The following is a 19,181-nucleotide window of genomic DNA, read 5'->3' as shown; positions in this document are numbered from 1 at the left end:
CATTCTAATTGTCACTTCTTTTTTTTTTTTTTTTTTTAATTTTTTTAATTTTTTATATGGTACTATTTTAATGGTTACGTTTTTATTTTTGGTAAAATTTATTAAATCTAATTATATTTAACAAAATATAAATAAATTTAATTAACTTTATAATATATAATATTACATATTATATAAACTCATTAAAAATTTCTTTATTTTTATATCTCTTTAATAAATAAATATTTTTTTTTAAAAAAAATATATATACTATTTATTTATTTATATTATTTTAAAGTTTATTTTCTACAAAATGATATTATATATTTTATTTAAATATAATATTAAAAATATTTAAACACATATTTTAAATTTATTTAAATCATATACTCCATATTAATTCTTATTTTAAAATTACTAACGAAATTACTCATATAAAAATATAATATAATAATATCATAATATTAACTAATTAAACTATTTTATCCGAAATAATGTGTCTTAAATGAAATGGGGAATATATATTTTACTATCATTTAAGATGTAAAAAATAATAGACATACTTTTTAAATTTGGTAGATGTAGATTTCTTAATATTAATAAAATATTACTTTTTTGTTTGAATTAATTATTTTGCTATTTTGATCAGTTTGAAATTAATTAATTTGATTTATTTTATTAATTGTGATCCCCATAAATATATAGGGTCTTCTTTTTTTTTTTTTTTTTCTTTTTTTTATGATGATTTTTACACAAGATTTTACTTATTTATTATTTTTTTTCTCTGAATATATCAAATAAAAATTTTATTTATTATTATTTTTCTCTGAATATATCAAATAAAAATTTTATTTATTAGTTTTTATATTATATTAAAAATTAATTTTACATTTAAAATATCACATCAACATCTATTTATATCACATTATATAATTATTCTAATATAATTTTTTTTACTATTCAAATTCTAAATATAAATTCAAACCCTCAAAAGGAATAGACCAAACATACATCTTATATATTATTAAAACAATATTATCAATATAATTTAGCTATATTCCAAAAAAATCTTTAGGGGTAAAGTCGTATATTTATTTATTTATTATGCTACATATATATATATATATATAAACATTTATATTCCAAAATCAATATTAAAAAGAAAATGGATACATTAATTAATACCAATAAATTGAGTATATATTCACTTAAAAATAGCAAAATATATTTTTGAAAACATTTTTTATTATGGCTTTTATCTTTTTGGTATTTTAGTTTAGTGTTGAAGCTCTCGACCTCCAATCCGTTCTCATAATATCTTCTCTTTTTTTTTCTCAGTATCTAATTAATTTCGGTCTTCAATTTCATTCTTATTAGAGTTTCCTATTAAAATTGGTATTAGAAAAAAAAGAGAGGTTATTTTTGGTCTTTCATTTGGATCATAACAAGACATACTAATTTTGATATAACAACAAAAAGTTTGCATTCCTACATGGAAAAAACATTGTCATATTCCACCAAAATATGACACCGATTGTCCATTCACCAACGGGTTGTGTTTTTGTGATCGGATGAACACCACCATGTTTGTTCTAAGTTAGATATTAAATTTTCCATTGTTACGTCCACATCAACATATTTATCTAAATGGAAGATCATAAATGATAGAAAATTTTGACTGAATAATTTTGACGAAAATTTTATTATGAAACTAAATTGATTAAAGTAATGTGAAGCAAAACTAAAAATAATATTCATTTTATAAAATATTTGAAAAAATAATTATATGAGAGTGAAAAAGAAAAAAAATTATTAAGCAAATATTCTTCGAGCCAAAAATTAAATTAGAGATCAAATTGGGATGAACATAAAATGAAATATAAAATTGATAAAAGAAAATTACTCAAATAAAACTCTTTTACTTATTTTGATATATAATACAAAATTATAAATTAAATGTTAGAATGTCAAAGTGACAACAAAATGCAAAGTCTGCTTCTACAAAATCTTGTCCATAAAAAGTCTTTCTCATGCATGAAAAAATATAGGAGAGACGAAATTTCAAAGATCATATTGTCAAATTTTTGTTTGACGTGTGAAAAAGAAAATACAATTTTTTTATTTTGCTACGGGTTCATTTATGATCTTTTTTTACACGCACAAACATGAAACAAAACTAGTGACCATGTTATCCGGTAAGTGATGGCTTGGTGGTGGATTTTTTTATCGTGAGGTCATGAATTCAAACCCTCGATACCTCAAAGTTTAAAGCTTATAAGATTTGATTATGGAATAGAGTTTGGTGAATATATATATTTATAGCTATAAAAAGTACATTAACAATTAATATGATAAGTAAATTTTGACAATTTTAATCATTGGAAAAATTTTATGCATTATGATCATACAAAAAAATAGACAATATTTGTCTGTCCCACTTTGTATGATATTAAGTTTGATAAGAAATTTATCCAGATGATACACTTGTTTTCTTTAACGGTCTCTTGTTTTTTTAACTGTTATTTTATTAAAAAATAAAAGTATGAACAAAAGATGATTGATGTAAGAAAATTTTAAAGCTTATAAGATTTTTTTTTTTTTTATGATGCAATAGAGTCTTGATGATACTATTATATTTATAGCTATATAAAATAGATTAACAATTAATGTAATCAAGTGAATTTTGATCATTTTAATATGTGTAATGATTTTGTGCATTATGTTCATAGAACAAATGTACAATACTTGTCAGACCTAGTTTATAGGGTATTAAGTTCGATCGAATATTTACCCAAAGGGCAAATTTGTTTTCTTTGACGGCCTCTTGTTTGTCTGACTGTCATTTTATATTAAAAAATAAAAATATGAACAAAGGAGAATTGATGTAAGAAAATTTTAAAGCTTATAAGATTTGATAATGCAATAGAGGCTTGGTGAATATATATAGCTATAAAAAGTAGATTAACAATTAATGTGATCAAGTAAATTTTGACAATTTTAATATTTGGAATGATTTTGTGCATTATGTTCATACAAAAAGTGGCCATACTTGTTGGGTCTAATTTACAAGGTATTAAGTTCGATTGAGAGTTTACCCAAATGAGACACTTATTTTCTTTGACGGCCTCTTGTTTGTCTGACTGTAATTTTATATTAAAATATAAAAACATGAACATATGGGGATTGATGTAAGAAAATTTTAAAGTTTATAAAGATTTGATGATGCATTAGAGTCTTAGTGATGCAATAGAGTACTGGTGAATATATATTTATAGCTATAAAATGTAGATTAACAATTAATATGATCAGTTGAATTTTGATAATTTTAATATGTTGAATGATTTTGAGCATTATGTTCATGCAAAAAATGGACAATACTTGTTGGATCTAACTTGCAGAGTATTCTCACCTCATAAAAAAAAAAAAAAAAAAAAGTTTGATTGTGTTGTATGGACAAAAGAAAGAGTTTAATTATAATTTGAGTAATTCTTTGTGTGTTTTTCAAACAAGTTAATTTAATTTTTTACATGAACAACGTATTCTAAAGCTTCTATAATCACTACAAAAATAAAGTAATTTAGCTACGGATATTAGCGAGGGATCTCACATCCCTTGCCAATAGTGACGGTTTGCGATGAATTGTTGCGAGGGAATAATCTCTGACAAACTTTCATCATGTTAGATATTGAAATGAAGTTGGCTAGCTAATTAGAACCTTAAAATCCTTTACTAATTTAATGATGATTATTGTAAAAAAAAATATATATATATATATTAGGAGGGAATTAAATCCCTAACCAACTATTATTTACAAAAATAAAATAAAATGAATAAATATTAAATTTATTTAACTTAATAATTTTATTATTTAAACATATAAAAAAATTAATTTATAAAATATAATGCATAGTGTTATTTTTCTATATATATCAATTTTTATTTTTATTCATATTAATATCAATCTCTATTTTTATTCTTATTAATATTATATTTTTTTCATAAAATTATAATAATATACAATATATGTCAATTAAAGTAATCTTGATATGTGATTGTATAATGCTCCTCTAATTTAGTACATATGTATATAATAAATGAAAACATATATACCTATTTGCCATCTGATTCTGATGCAAGGTACCAGTACATCTGACAACCCGAGGTGTTGTCCACTGAAATCGAGGGAACCAACCCCTGCAAAAAAGATAGGATGTTGGATTGAACAAATTCAAGATATATAAAGTCAATCCTTTAAGTTATCCTTACTTACCTGGCGATGAATAGGGTAAAAGAAAATTACTATTTCTAATAAATTAATTTTAATTGACAATATTATATATTATTATAATTTTATGAAAAAAATATAAAATTAATATCAATAAAAATAGAGACTGACATTAATATGAATAAAAATAAAAATTGATATATATATAGAAAAATAACACTATGCATTATATTTTATAAATTAATTTTTTTATATGTTTAAATAATAAAATTATTAAGTTAAATAAATTTAATATTTATTATTTTATTTTTTTTTGTAAATAATAGATGGCTAGGGATTTAATTCTCTCCTAATATATATATATATATATATATAATTTACAATAATCATCATTAAATTAGTAAAGGATTTTAAGGTGCTAATTAGCTAACCAACTTCATTTCAATATCTAACATGATGAAAATTTGCTAGAGATTATTCCCTCGCGCAAACCGTCACTATTGGCAAGGGATGTGAGATCCCTCGCAAATATCCGTAGCTAAATTACTTTATTTTTGTAGTGGTTTTAGAATAAAAAATTTGAGTTATTTTTTGTCTTTTATTTGTATCCTAACAAGACATACTAATGTTGAAGTAACAACGAAAAAATTGCATTTTGATTTTGAATCACACTGTCACATTCCATCAAAACACGGAAATGATCATCCAATCACCAAGCAGTTGTGTTTTTGTGACAAGAAGAAAACGATCGTGTTTGTTCTAAGTTGGTTATTAAATTATATGTTGTTACGTTCATAAATCAACATATCATTTTTAAATGGAAGACCAAAAATCATAGAAAAAGTTTGACGGACTAATTTTGATGGAAAATTTCTTATGGAACTTAATTGATCAAAGTATTGTGAAAATGTGAGAGTAAAATGGAAAAAATTTAATAAGCACATGTTGCTCATCAAAAATAAAATAGGGATCAACATATAATGAAATATAAAATTGATGAAAGGAAAACATTAAGATAAAAATTTTTATTCATTTTGATATATGATACAAAAATATAAATTCAATGATAGAATATTAACGTGACAACAAAATGCAAAATCCACAAATATGCAATATTGTCCATAAAGAGTATTTGTCATGCAGAAAAAAAATTATATATATATATATATATATATAGGAGAAACAAAATTGCTAAATTTGTATGAAAGAAAGAAATAGTTGAATTATAATTTGAAAAATTATTTGTGTGCTATTCAAATAAGTTTGATTTTCTTCATAAACAACATGTTTTGAGTTTCCATAATTATCCTTACCTAATTAAATTACAATATATAACAATTAATATTATAATAGAGAATAATAGTATAATTTCATATAATTATTTTAAAACTCATTTTTATTTTATAGCCTTTTTTTCTACCATCTACGTCTCGTAATTCTTCTTCTTCTTTTTTTTTTTTTGACAAAAAAAATTTGTCCAAAAATACGACAAAAAAATATCAAACAATCATAGTCAAAGTGCAACGTAAGTTCATTGGTTGCAAGACAACATAGAAGGGAATAGATGTTGTTGATGATAATAAATTAAACAATCTTGTTAGATAAAGTAAATGACTAACTCATCTAAAATACGTATAATTTATTTATTTATCTACAAACGGGAGTCACGTGCAAGGTGGATAAACGTTACCAAACGAAACTTGCACGTGGACAACGACAAATGGGAGATGGTGGAATTCGAACTCGAGAACTAAGACTTTGATACCATATTAAGAAGGGATCCAGACTTCAAACCTAAAACCAATTAATACTGGGTTGAGTAGTTATTCACTCTTATAATCCAAAAGAGTTTTCACAATGTGGGACACATTTAAGACTAAAAATGATAATTTCGAAAATTCAAACATGATCAATACTCAATACAAACACCATGACTCTGATACCATGTTAAGAATATTTTATGAAAATTCAAAAATTTTATTTTGAGCAAATCACATTGCGAGGGAGGAGAGCTTCTTGCTGGTCCCTAGATAGAGATCCTCAAGATACACCTTTAATGGATGCACTACATCTTCTCCTCATCTTTGCCTTCTTCCACGACTGTTACCATCTCCAAATTTGGTTTCACCGAAGAGCTCCGAAAAGAGTCCGATACATGTCACTGTCTCCACCACCACCCATTCCTTCTTTGAGGGCATCCTCACTAGGGCTGGCAACCGGATCAGGTCGGGTCGGGTTCAGGTTCGGGTCAGCTTAAACTGGTTACAAAACCCTTGACCTGAACCTGACCCATTTAATTAAATGGGTTGATATTTGCAACCTTAACATGACATTTTATTAATCGGGTAACCTGAATCTGACTCATATAACCTGTTTAAATCTAAAATTTTTAAATTTTAATTTAAAATTACAATTTATACTAACAAAATTTTTAAATGCATAATATATATATATATATTAAAGCAAAAAAATATTTATTCATATCATGAAACCGATATCCAAGAATTAAATTAACAAATGCTAGATAATAGTACACAACACAATCCTTTATTTTTTATTGTTGATTTTTATAAAATTGGCCATAAATATTGAATTGTATTGATAAAATTTAAAAAATATATTTAAATTTAAAATAATATTAAATAACCAGGTTAGACGGATTATTTTCAAGTCGAAAATGTGGACCTTAACCTGACCCATTTAATTAAAAGGGCTAAACGGGTTTGACCCAATTATTAATTGGGTCGAAAATCTCAACCCAAACCCAACAATTTCAGGTCAGGTTCGGGTCGGGTTATCAGGTCGGTTAATTTTTGCCAACCTTAATCTTCACCATACTGATTATAGATCTCACGTTTTTCAAAATCACTTAAAACCATATGAATGAGCAATCTCTTTGAACTTTTCAGGATCCCCTCACTTATCATGATGGTTCTTAATCGTTGCTTTCTTATACGCCTTCTTTAAATCATCGGCCGACACCGTTTTAGGCACCCTGAGGATCTTATAGTACTTAGTGTTATAACTTTTCTTCGGCGCCCTTTCAAACATCTTCAATAATAAAAACCACGCAAACAATCAAGTAATATGTCCGACAGAAAAGCATATCCAGAATTGCGCTCAAGCAATATGAATAAATGAAATAATCCAAAAAATATATATCGGGATACATATTGCGGAATGGTGCAATCAATAGTGCTCATTTCAATTGAATCCATACTCCATATGTATATTATAATATGTTAATTACATACACGACAATTACAAAACAACTTATTATATGCAATTAATATATAACACATTATATATTTAAAGTGAGAGTTGAAAAGAATATCAATATTAAAAAACTTCTTTAGTATTGAAACAAAACATAGTATATATATTTTATATGAAGTTTTTTATCGAAATTATTCTTGAAATTTATCATTTTTTTTTGTCATTTTATGTATTCCAGTTAGATCATAATACAATATGTTAATATTAACATAACAGTGAAGAACTAGGTCAGACTCCAAATTTTTCATCGTAATGTTCACATCATCATATTTTATTAGAATTTAAACGGAAGACCATAACCTATTAATATAAAAAATTTTATAGATCAAATTTGATGAAAACTTTTTTACTAGAATAGATTAATTTAAGTAGTGTGAAAATGGAATAAAAAATACTAACATTTATTCTATAAAATATTTGAAAGAAACTTATGCGAAAGAAATGGGAAAAAAAAAACTATTACCCACAATATTGCTTGATCCAAAAATAAAATTTGAGAACGAATTGAGTTTAACATAATATGAAATATAAATTGATGAAAGGAATTGTTAATATAAAACTCTTTATTCATCTTCGCATATGATTAAAAAATAAAACAACAAATTAAAATAATAAATAATAAATTAGACAACCAAAATTATCATATGTCCATCGTCAAATTTTTGTGGGTAAACTGTTTTTTTTAATCCCGTAACTGGACCCCCTTATCATTTTAGTTCCGTAAGTGGAACCTATCGCAAATTAGTCCTATAAGTGGAAAATTTTCGTTATTTTGGTCCTCCGGCGCTGGAGATGTCAGAGTGGCTCGCCGGAGGTGACGTGTCTGCCAGGTCAGCGACACCTGACGGACACGTGGATTTATTTTATTTTATTTTTTCATTTTTTTTAATTTTTTAATTTTTTTTTTAAAAATTGGACTAAATAAAAAAAATTAAAAAAAAATGCAAATAAAATTAAAAATAAGTTTTTAAAAAAATTTAAAAAATGAAAAAAAAAAAATCCACGTGTCCGCCAGGTGTCGCTGGCCTGGCGGACACATCACCTCCGGCGAACCACGCGAGCGTCTTCGGCGCCGAAGGACTAAAACAGCGAAAAGTTTTCACTTATAGGACTAGTTTGCGACATGCTCCACTTACGGGACTAAAATGATAAAGGGGTCCAGTTACGGGACTAAAAAAATAGCTTACCCAATTTTTGTCTAACATGCGGAGAAAATAATACAATTGTTCGTTTGTTGCATGTTTATTTATATATATATATATTTTTTTTTTTTACATGGTCAAATATGAATAAGTCTATTTGACTATATTGCGTGGACTTTGACAAATTCTTATGTGTAAAATTAGGTTTGACGTCGTATTTTTCATTGTAGTGCTCACATTTACATATTCAGGGACGAAGCTACATGGGAACCCGGAGGATCCGCCGCCCCCCGAACTCGGTGATCGCTGGTGATCTCCATTACGTCGACATAAGAAGGAAGAAGAAAAAAAAATCTTTGCCCCCCGAACCCGACGGCTGACGTTGGAGAAAAAAGGTATAGATGTATGATGGAGAGGAATAAGAATGAAGAAGAAGAAGAAAAAAATGAAACAATAATGCCGGACCTATTGCATTGAAATGGAAGATGAGAAGGAAGAGAATGAAGGTCTGTAAAGTGTGGCAGCCGTGGCTATTGGTATTTATATAATTAAAATTATTTTATGTTATAATAATAATAATAACTAATTGTTTTTGTATATTTAAGTTTATATTTGATAGTGACGTTATTTCAAACTTTAAACAAATTTAAAGAATTATTTTTTAAATTAATAAAAATCAATATAAAATTTTAAAGTAAAAATCAAAAAACCTATTTTAAAAGCTAATTCAAACTAGATCTAAGCCTATTTGGATTAGCTTTTAAAAAATTGGTTTTGACTTTTACTTTTTGAAAAAAATATTTATACAAATTTAAATTGACTTTTAAATAAAAGTTATTATTGTATGTATAATAATAATCATAATATAACATATAATAACTTAAAATTATAATTAAATTGAATATTAAAAATATAGTTGAAATATCAAATTTAAAAATATAAAATTTTAATTATACTACATAATTTAAAATTTAAAATATAATTTATAAAATTTTAAAAGAATTTATACAATAGAATTAATTTGAAATTATATACAGTATTATATTTAAATAAAAATTTAAAAATATAATTGAAATAGCAAATTTAATATACATATTAATAATCGTACGACATAAGTAGTGTAACTTTTTAAATATAATTTATAAAATTTTAAAATAAATTATAAAAATTTGGAGAAATATACATTTACAAATTTTATTACATCTAAATATTTTTTTCTACAAAAAATATACAATCAGACAAAAAATCAAAATGTTTCTGCATAATTCTCACATATGATTTAAAAACTGTGTAACACTCTTTTATGTTTTTCAAAATGTTGCATCAAACCTCCTGCCGTCTACTTTTAAGAGACCGTACGCAACACACACCAATAATATGAATTCTAAAGTTGACACATTTCATCGATATAACATTATTTATGTGTGTTGTGTACACTCTGTTAAGTGTAAATGGTGGAAGAGTTGAAGCAACATTTCAGAAAAATATGAGAATATGTTATGTAATTTTTAAATTATAAAGTAGAATTACGAGGAGTTCCAAACAAAAATGAATTTTGGACAATTTTGCCTATAATTATTTTTTAATTCAATCCAAACTGACCCTTAATCTATTAATTTTATGCTACAATTAAATTATTGCTTAGAACATCTATTATAATCACATTTTCTTTGATACATCTCCAATTACCTTTTTATTTTTATTTTTGTTATAATGAGATTTACTATAGTTACCATGTGCATCTTATCTTATTTTACTAAAGTTGTGTTTGTTTGGAGGTTTGGATTTTTGAAAATTTGTAAGTATGGATTTTTAAGTTGTGTTTGTTTGAAGGTTTTGTAACGATTATGTTGGAAAAAATTATTATTATATTGAAAAAAGTAATGTATTGATGTGATAGTTTGAAATATATGATATTTAAATATTGTTAAAATAAATAAAAGTGAAAAAATAAAATGATGTTGGAATTGATTTTTTAAAAATAATTTTTTTATAGAAAAATTTGGAGATATTATTATTATTATTTTTATTTTAAGTGTTTGTTTGGTTGAAGGTTTTGATATTTGTTTAGGAGATTGAATTTTAGATTTGGATTTTTAAGGATTTTGAAGTATGAATTTTTAAGTTGTGTTTGTTTGGAGGTTTGAAATGTTGGACTAATTTTATATTTGTATATTGTATATTTTCAGATTTTGTTGTATTATTCTATGAAATTTTTTATCTTCATCCAATTCTTTTTTACACAAAAATAGCAAATCAAATATTTTTCTATTTTCTATAATTATATAATAAAAATTTATAAACTTAAAATATAAATCATCAACACATAGTATTTATTTTTTACTAATAATATTATTATTTTAAGTTTATAAAAAATTAATAATATATAATAATGAATATATTTATTCTAATGTGCTAATCAATGAATCCACAAGCAACAGCCAAGTTATTTTTGCTTCTCCTTCTTCCTTTCAAATTCTCTCATTTCATTTTTTATTTTTTATTTTTTTTCTTTTTATTTTTTTGTCTTCTTCACCCAGCAGTCTTTACCCATCGTGGATTCGAATCGAAAACTGCTGATTTGAGTTCAGACAAAACCGGCTTTGGTTCGATGATGGTTTCGGAACCGCCGGTGTGAAACCGGAAAACCGGTTTCGGTTCGACGACGCGTGTTTGAAATCGGCGAACCGGCGTTTCCAATGGCCCGTACGAAACCGACTGAACAAGTCTGGACAAGAGAGACTGTGATCATTTCTGACAAAAAGAAAGCTTATGAATCAACAACAGACATAGGTGTTAGGTGTGAGATTTTTAATTTAAAGTCTGTAGTAATTATTAAGTATTTTTTAAATCCAATCGGCCAAACCAACACAACCTTAGTAAAAAAATATTTTAAAAGATTAATTATTTCCTTCATTTCACATATTATGACACAATTTCTATTTTTGTCAGTCTCATATCTCATATCATTCTTTTAAAGGATTACATTCTTTAATTAATTTTTTAATTTTTAATTTTAAATTATATTAATTACTTATTTTAGTCTTAATATATATTTATTTGTATTGTATTGTATTGTAATTAATTTTTTACTAATATATTTTTAATTATTACTAATCATATTCCTCTTAAATTTTTGTATTTGTTGGGAATTTTAGCTGTTCGAGGTCTAACCTGACAAATCCCTCGATAAATAATTAGTTGACCCACTTCGTGGTCCGACCCACCGGATCGGTCCAAACCCTTTAATCCAAACCCACCTTACCCTAAACATAATTAGTTAGGTTGGTTATAACCGTGTGGTTTTTAGTTGGTAAGTTGTGGGTTTGTTATAGAAATTAGTTCGAGGGGCTTTGAGTGTAATCGAGTAGTGTGAAAAACTAGATACACCAAGAGTTAGAGATAGGTGTAGTCGAGAGAGAGAAAGGGGAGACCGAGATGGGAGAAGGAAAGGAGCCGAGAGAAGGATTCCGGTGAGTCTCCGGTGAGGTTCAGGACCTTTATGGCCGATTCCGGTGGGCGTCGAGGCTTAGAGTGACAAGCCGACCTCCAACCTTAAGGCGTGATTACCTCGGGCCACTTCGCACCATGGACTGAGCGGAACGTTGCGTCCCTAACGCCGTCGAAAGAAGATCGGGTTCGAGTTCGTCGGAGAAGATCGGTGCAGCCGCTGGTTAGTCCGAAAGCAGTCGCCTCTGTCCGAGGAGTTCCAGCCGCTCACCGCCGTCGACTGGACCAGTAGCTAGCTGCCTGAGTGTTGTTCAGAGCGAAGTCACCGACTGCCGCCGCTGGATATCCGGTCACTGCTGTGTCGTCACAAGTTGTTGCCATTGCCGAATTCGTCCTCTATCGTTTGCTGGTGGCGAAGCCGCCGCCGACTGCCGCTGTCCGGGTCTGCTCATCGGAGCTTCCAGACGAGCCGGCGCCAGAGGACATTGCGTATTGGAGTTGCTGCCCGTAGCGCCGGTGATGTCGTCGTCTTCGTGAATTGTTGTGGCCGTCGAAATGGAGAAACAAAGACACAAGCGAACAGAGAAGTAGAACATGAAACAGGGAGTTTCATCTTTGATTTAATTGCCTATGTTAGGTCCTGTTTGTTCATGTTTTGATTTTCCTATTTCCAGATATGTGTTTGCCTTGATGTTTTAATTTCAATTTCTTTTCCGTTATATTAATTTGAGTTTATTCGATTTGATCGCTTCCGCTACTAATTTATTGTCGTATTTTGTATACGAGATTTGTTCGATAAATCCAAAGATCCGGGAATAAATTTACAACCGTATTTATAATAACCATGATATCATATCTCGAACTGATGAAATATTACTTAAAATTTGAAAATTAATTTGAATAGTGATATAAATATAATATGGATGACCAATAAAATAATAATAATAATAATAATAATAATAATAATAATAGAATAGAAACAATTATTACAACATAAGTATATTCTAATATTGTAATGTATGTTTTGAATTTGTGCAATTTAGTGTAATAATTGCAATATTTCCACAATAATATTGTTTACTGATAAGAATAGAAAATTCATAAAGATTTCCTTAATGTTATTACCATTTATTAGATAATAAGATCTTACTTCTTTAATATATATTTCGATATATATATATATATATTATGAACTTCCTTAATTTTTATGAGTAGTAAATAAAATTGTTCAGCTTGTCGGATTCGGAACATGTTTCGTTATTGCAGAGACGGGAGAAGACGCGGCATTGGCGGTGAATCATGGCGGCGATGGAGAATTGCCGCTACAATTTGTGTCGGAGCACTATTTGGCTTCATTTTTGTTATCGTCTTCTTACATCCTAACGGATATAAAAATTTATTTGATACATCGTTTGCGGCGAGTATGGATTCAAAGGTGCGAGTTCTTTTTTTTTTTTTTTTCCTGTATATCTAAATTTATGATATCACATTTTTTGGAGTTTGATTAATAAAAATTTTAATAGTAATTTGAATATGATGTTTATATTAATATTATGATCATTGTAAAAAAAACACACACACATATAAAAGGGGATCTTATGGGTGATTTGTATATGAATTTTTTGAATGAAAATAGGTTTATAACTTTATATATTACTACACATATTCCTAGTTTTAGCCATTATTTTAATATGTCTGTGTGTTTATTTTATGAAATTGTTTGAAGGGATATATTTATGATGTAAGATTTTTAAAATTATGTAAATAGTATAAAAATAATGAATTTATATGATATATTAATTTTTTTTGAAAAAATATGTGTGTTGCTTTTATAAAAAGAGCATACCCAATTCTTACCTTTTTTTTTTATATATAATACCTACTATCTTGTTTTTTTCTCACAATATGAATTTATATGAAGAATTGGATTTCTTTTTGGGATTTCAAATTGAAATCAATTTTCATAAAAATATATTATTATTTTTTTACAAAATTTTACATCAAAATACTATTTAAATAAAAATTCAAATCAATCTTTTATTTCTTCAACCTACATCCAAACAAATCCTTATGGGATATGTTTGATGTGAAATATAAAAGTTTTTGTTAGTAATATAAAAAATAATATTTTATTATTAATTTTGATTTTTTGTAAAATATTTAAAATTTTAATTTGAAATAATATTTAATTTTTATTTGTTTAGTTTTATAATTTTAGGTACAAATATTTTTTTATTTTTTATTTTGGTTTCATTGAGGAGTGAAAAGTCAGACATATTACAACTAATGATATTTTGTGTATTTTTGTTAATTTTAATGTATTTTTTTATTGATTTTTATTGTTATGGCTATATATTGTATATTATATTTTAGTATTTTTTTTTGAATAATATTTTTAACAAATCATGTCGAAATAAAATAAAAATGGTATGCTTACTTTGAGTTATTAGAATGGATAATATTATTTTATCAAATAAAATAACATGTTTAATATGAATTATTATGACTCCTAATAAAGAGTAAAGTATATATCATCATAGTAGTGGCGAAAGGAGGATTATTAATTCATCCCTTGTAAGTGGGACTAAATAAGACTAAGTATTAATGTTAGAATATTATTTTATTTTTTATTAATAGTTAAATTAGTATTAATTTTATCATAAAATCAAAGATATTTTAGAAAAAAAAAATTAATAATATTATACAATAATCAATTAAACCAAAAATTAATTATTTTATCATATGATTATATAATTCATTAAAATAATATGATTATATATTATAAATTTATCCCACAAAGTAAACATACTTTAAATAACACACAATATTTAAAAAAAAAAAAAGGTTACTTCAACCTTGATTTCAGTTTATTTAATATATAATTTTTAGGATGTAATTTTTTTAAATTAAATCAAAAGATTGAATAATAAAAACTTCTAAAAACATATTTGAAAATAAACAAAATTTTCTATTTTATGTTGGAAATTTATCTTAATACTATCAATTTTTGTGCATACATTTTTTTATTATTCATTCATTTACTTATTTTCATTGTAAGGTTATAACAAGTTCATCATGCAACACTTCCAAACATCTCAAAAGGTTACAATCAGAGTTTATTGTAGTTTCAAATGAAAACACAAATTTACAAAACCAGATCAAAAAACTCAAAAACAACCTTCATCAAGAAAAGATAAGGAAGAACATTGCTCAAAAAGAGCCCCTCAAGGCGTCGCCGACGAACCCGACGGTTGCGCCGGACGAGTCCGTGAACCCGAGACTTGCCAAATTGCTCGAGGTGGTCGCACCAAATCACGAGCTAATACTCGTTTTGGCAAACTCCAACGACTACATATTCAATGCATTGCGCATTTGGTTGTCGAGTGTCCAAAGACTCGGGATTGGCAATTACCTCATATTCGCCCTGGATGACAATATCGTCCGATTTTGTCAGAACAGCAATCTCCCGGTGTACAGACCCGCTCCGGGCGACGACAACTTTCAAACTCTTGCCATATCAGAAAACAGTCATATTGTCTCAGGATTGAAGTTTCGTGTTCTGCGAGAGTTCTTACTGATGGGATACGGTGTAGTCTTATCTGATGTAGATATAGTTTTCTTACAAAATCCACTAAACTATCTACATCGGGATTCAGATATAGAGGTTATGACAGATGGATATGACAACAAGACTGCGTACGGGCACGATGATGCTTTTTACGATGATCCCGAGGTGGGGTGGGGCCGAGATGCGCATACAATAAGGTTATGGGCCCACAATTCGGGATTTTTTTACATCCGTCCGACGCTCCCGGCTATAGAACTTTTGGATCGGGTGGCGGCTAGACTAGCCCGGGAAAATAATGCTTGGGACCAGGCCGTGTTCAATCAAGAGCTTTTTATCCCGTCGTATCCAGGATATGGTGGGCTCCATGCTTCGAGAAGAGTGATGGATTACTTGCTTTTTATGAATAGCAAAGTACTGTTTAAGATTGTTCGAAAAAATATTGAACTTCGAAAAATTAAGCCCGTAATCGTTCATATTAATTATCATACAGAAAAGTATGAACGAATGAAGGCTGTTTTCGATTATTACATCTTTGGGAAGCAAAATGCGCTTGATTCTTTCCCCGATGGCTCGTGGCCATATGAAGAAACATCTTAGTCTTCGACTCGGTGGATTGAAGAGTTTTTAGGGAATAAGAATTTTCGATCTTATGTATTGCTTTGATAAAATTATTCAGATTTAGAATCTACATTTATTGATTTTAATATTTTAAACTTTATAATGTATTTTTAAAAATGTTTTTATAAAGGGTAAATATTTAAGTTTGCTTTAAAATACTATTATTATTATAATTGTTATTATTATTATAGCCAAAACTCTGCATAGAGCATTCACAATATTACTACACTGCGGATGTATTTATTTATAATTTTTTAAGAGATGGTAAAGTTATACTTCCTCCGTCCCACATAATTTGCCTCTATTTTTTATTTTCGTTCGTCCCACATAACTTGTCATTTCTATTTTTGGAAATATAATTATGCACTTTAATCGCATTTTAAATTTTAAATTTTATAATTTTTTTAATTTTAATTAAACTATTTACTTATTTTAATCTTAATCTATAATTATTTTTACTAATATACTTCTTAGTTACTTATTAATTATACTTTACCTAAATTCCCGTGTATACAGTAATACACCCATATTACATGGGACGGAGGGACTATTTGTTAATGTTTACTATGTTAAAATATTATTTAAATTCAAAGTCAAATTCAATAAAATATATATATATATATATTAATAAGTTATTGATATATAATAAATAATATCATTTTAAAAAATAAATGTTCTTATAATAATAAATTTTCACTCAACTGATTAAGAGGGTGTTTAACAAAGACCTTTTTGAAGAGTTTTTAACTTATTGAACAGTTTTTAGCTATTAACCGGTTAAACAACTAATTTAGGTATTTGGTAAATTAGCTTTTCGAAATAGCTTTTTGGACCTAAAAAGCTAATTTCTGAAAAACTAACTTACCCAGCGTTTTAAAATAGTTTTTCCAGTTTAAAATTTATTATGCAATTTAAATAAATAAATATATTTTGATTATTTATTAATTATATTAGAATATGTTATTATATTATAGTTTTACTTTTACAAATTTAGAATAAATAATTTTTATATATAAATTATTTTAATTGTAAAATATACAAATTTAATAAAATCAACAAAAATTAGAAAATATAAATATTAATAATTTATCTTTATATTAAAATTACATTATATAAATTTTATACTTAAAAAATTAAATAAATTAAATTTATTGAAAATTATAAATATGACGAACTAATTGATAATTAACATAATAAATATATAAAAAATTATTATATTATATTTTATATTATTTTCAATAAAAAACTATTTATATTTTTTAATAAAAATATATTATTTTTAAAATTTAACTATAACAAAAATAAATAATATTTCATAACATTTTTACAATTTTCAATAACTAATAACAAAAAATTTCAAATATTCAACACTCAAAAGAACACAATTGAATATATTAGAAAAAATTAAAATATAAATGTCCTCAATTGTCATTTTACATATAAACATCTAATATCAAACAGTTGTTTTACCAAACATTTTAATACAACCAACTAATCAAATCAGCTAGTCAAACCACCTAACTGAATCAGCTAATAGCTATCAGCTAATTGTCGAACACGCCCTAAAGCAGTAAGTGAAACTTCATAAAATATATATTATAAATAATATATATCAAATTAAGAAAAATTGAAACCCAATCCTAAGTCAAGCTTGATTCAAGAATATTCAGAATTGTAAAATACTAAAATTGTACTCCCTCCATCCCAAACAAGGTGCAACATTTGTATTTTGCATAGGTTTTTAGTTGGATAGTATTAAATATGATAATTTAAAAATTAGGTGATGTAATAAATAAAAAAATATATATAAATTTTTTTTATTTGAATGATATGAAGGCATCTTCAGTAACATTGACTGAGACAGAGGGAGTATTTTGCGTCTTCAGTGACATCGTCAATGCCAAACCACCATCCACTATAAAATATTACAATAAAAATAAAGAATATAGTAAAAAAAAATAAAATTATAAGCTACATCAATCAAGGCACTTAAGAATTTATATATATATATATATATAATTTACCAAAAATTTTGACATTATTAAAATATAGTAAAATTTAAGTTTTCTATCAGAAAAAAAAAAATAATATTAAAAACTCAATCAAATGGAGTATAATTTACAAAAATCAGAAATATAAGATACATACCCAAGTGTAGTAATATTTAATTCCATCATTAAATCAAATGGAGTATAATTTACAAAAATCACATTAAATATCTTATAAAATCTTTTGTATAACTAAAAAAGATGTGAGTAGATTCAACATCCACAGATGATTGAGATTTTAATGTGGATGATACATTTTATTAAAAAATATTTATTTGATTTTGATATTAAATAATAGTTGATTGAATATTTTATAATATAAAAATATTTTTTTAAAAAAAATAAAATTCAATAAATCTTAGTATTAAAGAAACACACACAAAGCCAATTATAATATAAATTATCCGTCCCACTTAATTTATTCATTATTTTTAGTTCCGTACATCCAACATAATTTGCTTTTTTTTTTCTAAAAAATATAATTATACACTTTAATCACATTTTAAAATTCATAATTTATAAAAAAATTATATTAATTAGATTATTTAGTCATCTTAATATATAATTATTTTTATAAAATCATAATTATTTTTACTGATATATTTTTTAATTAATTACTAATTAAACAATATTTAAAACTGCCTAACTAAGCTAAACAAAACAATTTGTTGGATTAAAAATATTTGAGCTATCAGTGAGACGTCACTAAATCTATTAAGTAATCTATTAATTTACTGTGTTTAATGTATTTAGTAAGTGCAAGTCTAATGTACAAAAACTCACTAACTTATTAATTGAGTGACAAGGATAGATTTGTGATCTCAGGTCCAGCAATATTCATTATTTTCCATATCTCATCATGAGACTACCGGTAA

At 26.0% G+C, this 19,181-nt stretch overlaps 1 protein-coding gene across 1 annotated transcript; it reads left to right on the top strand.

Moving 5' to 3' along the window:
- Window positions 1-6,260: 6,260 nt before the first annotated feature.
- On the top strand, window positions 6,261-16,237 carry LOC127252974 (arabinosyltransferase RRA2-like). The gene is made up of 6 exons (XM_051277368.1): window positions 6,261-6,445; window positions 11,214-11,328; window positions 12,007-12,095; window positions 12,388-12,569; window positions 13,339-13,493; window positions 15,131-16,237. Exons 1-6 carry the CDS (start codon window positions 6,261-6,263, stop codon window positions 16,235-16,237), a joined length of 1,833 nt encoding a protein of 610 aa, XP_051133325.1.
- Window positions 16,238-19,181: the final 2,944 nt, after the last annotated feature.

This window comes from Andrographis paniculata, unplaced genomic scaffold (assembly GCF_009805555.1).
Source record: "Andrographis paniculata isolate CXL003 unplaced genomic scaffold, ASM980555v1 Contig12END, whole genome shotgun sequence".
NCBI lineage: Eukaryota > Viridiplantae > Streptophyta > Magnoliopsida > Lamiales > Acanthaceae > Andrographis > Andrographis paniculata.
The sequence above is the reverse complement of the archived record's forward strand: the minus strand, read 5'-3'. Positions and strand labels throughout refer to the sequence as shown.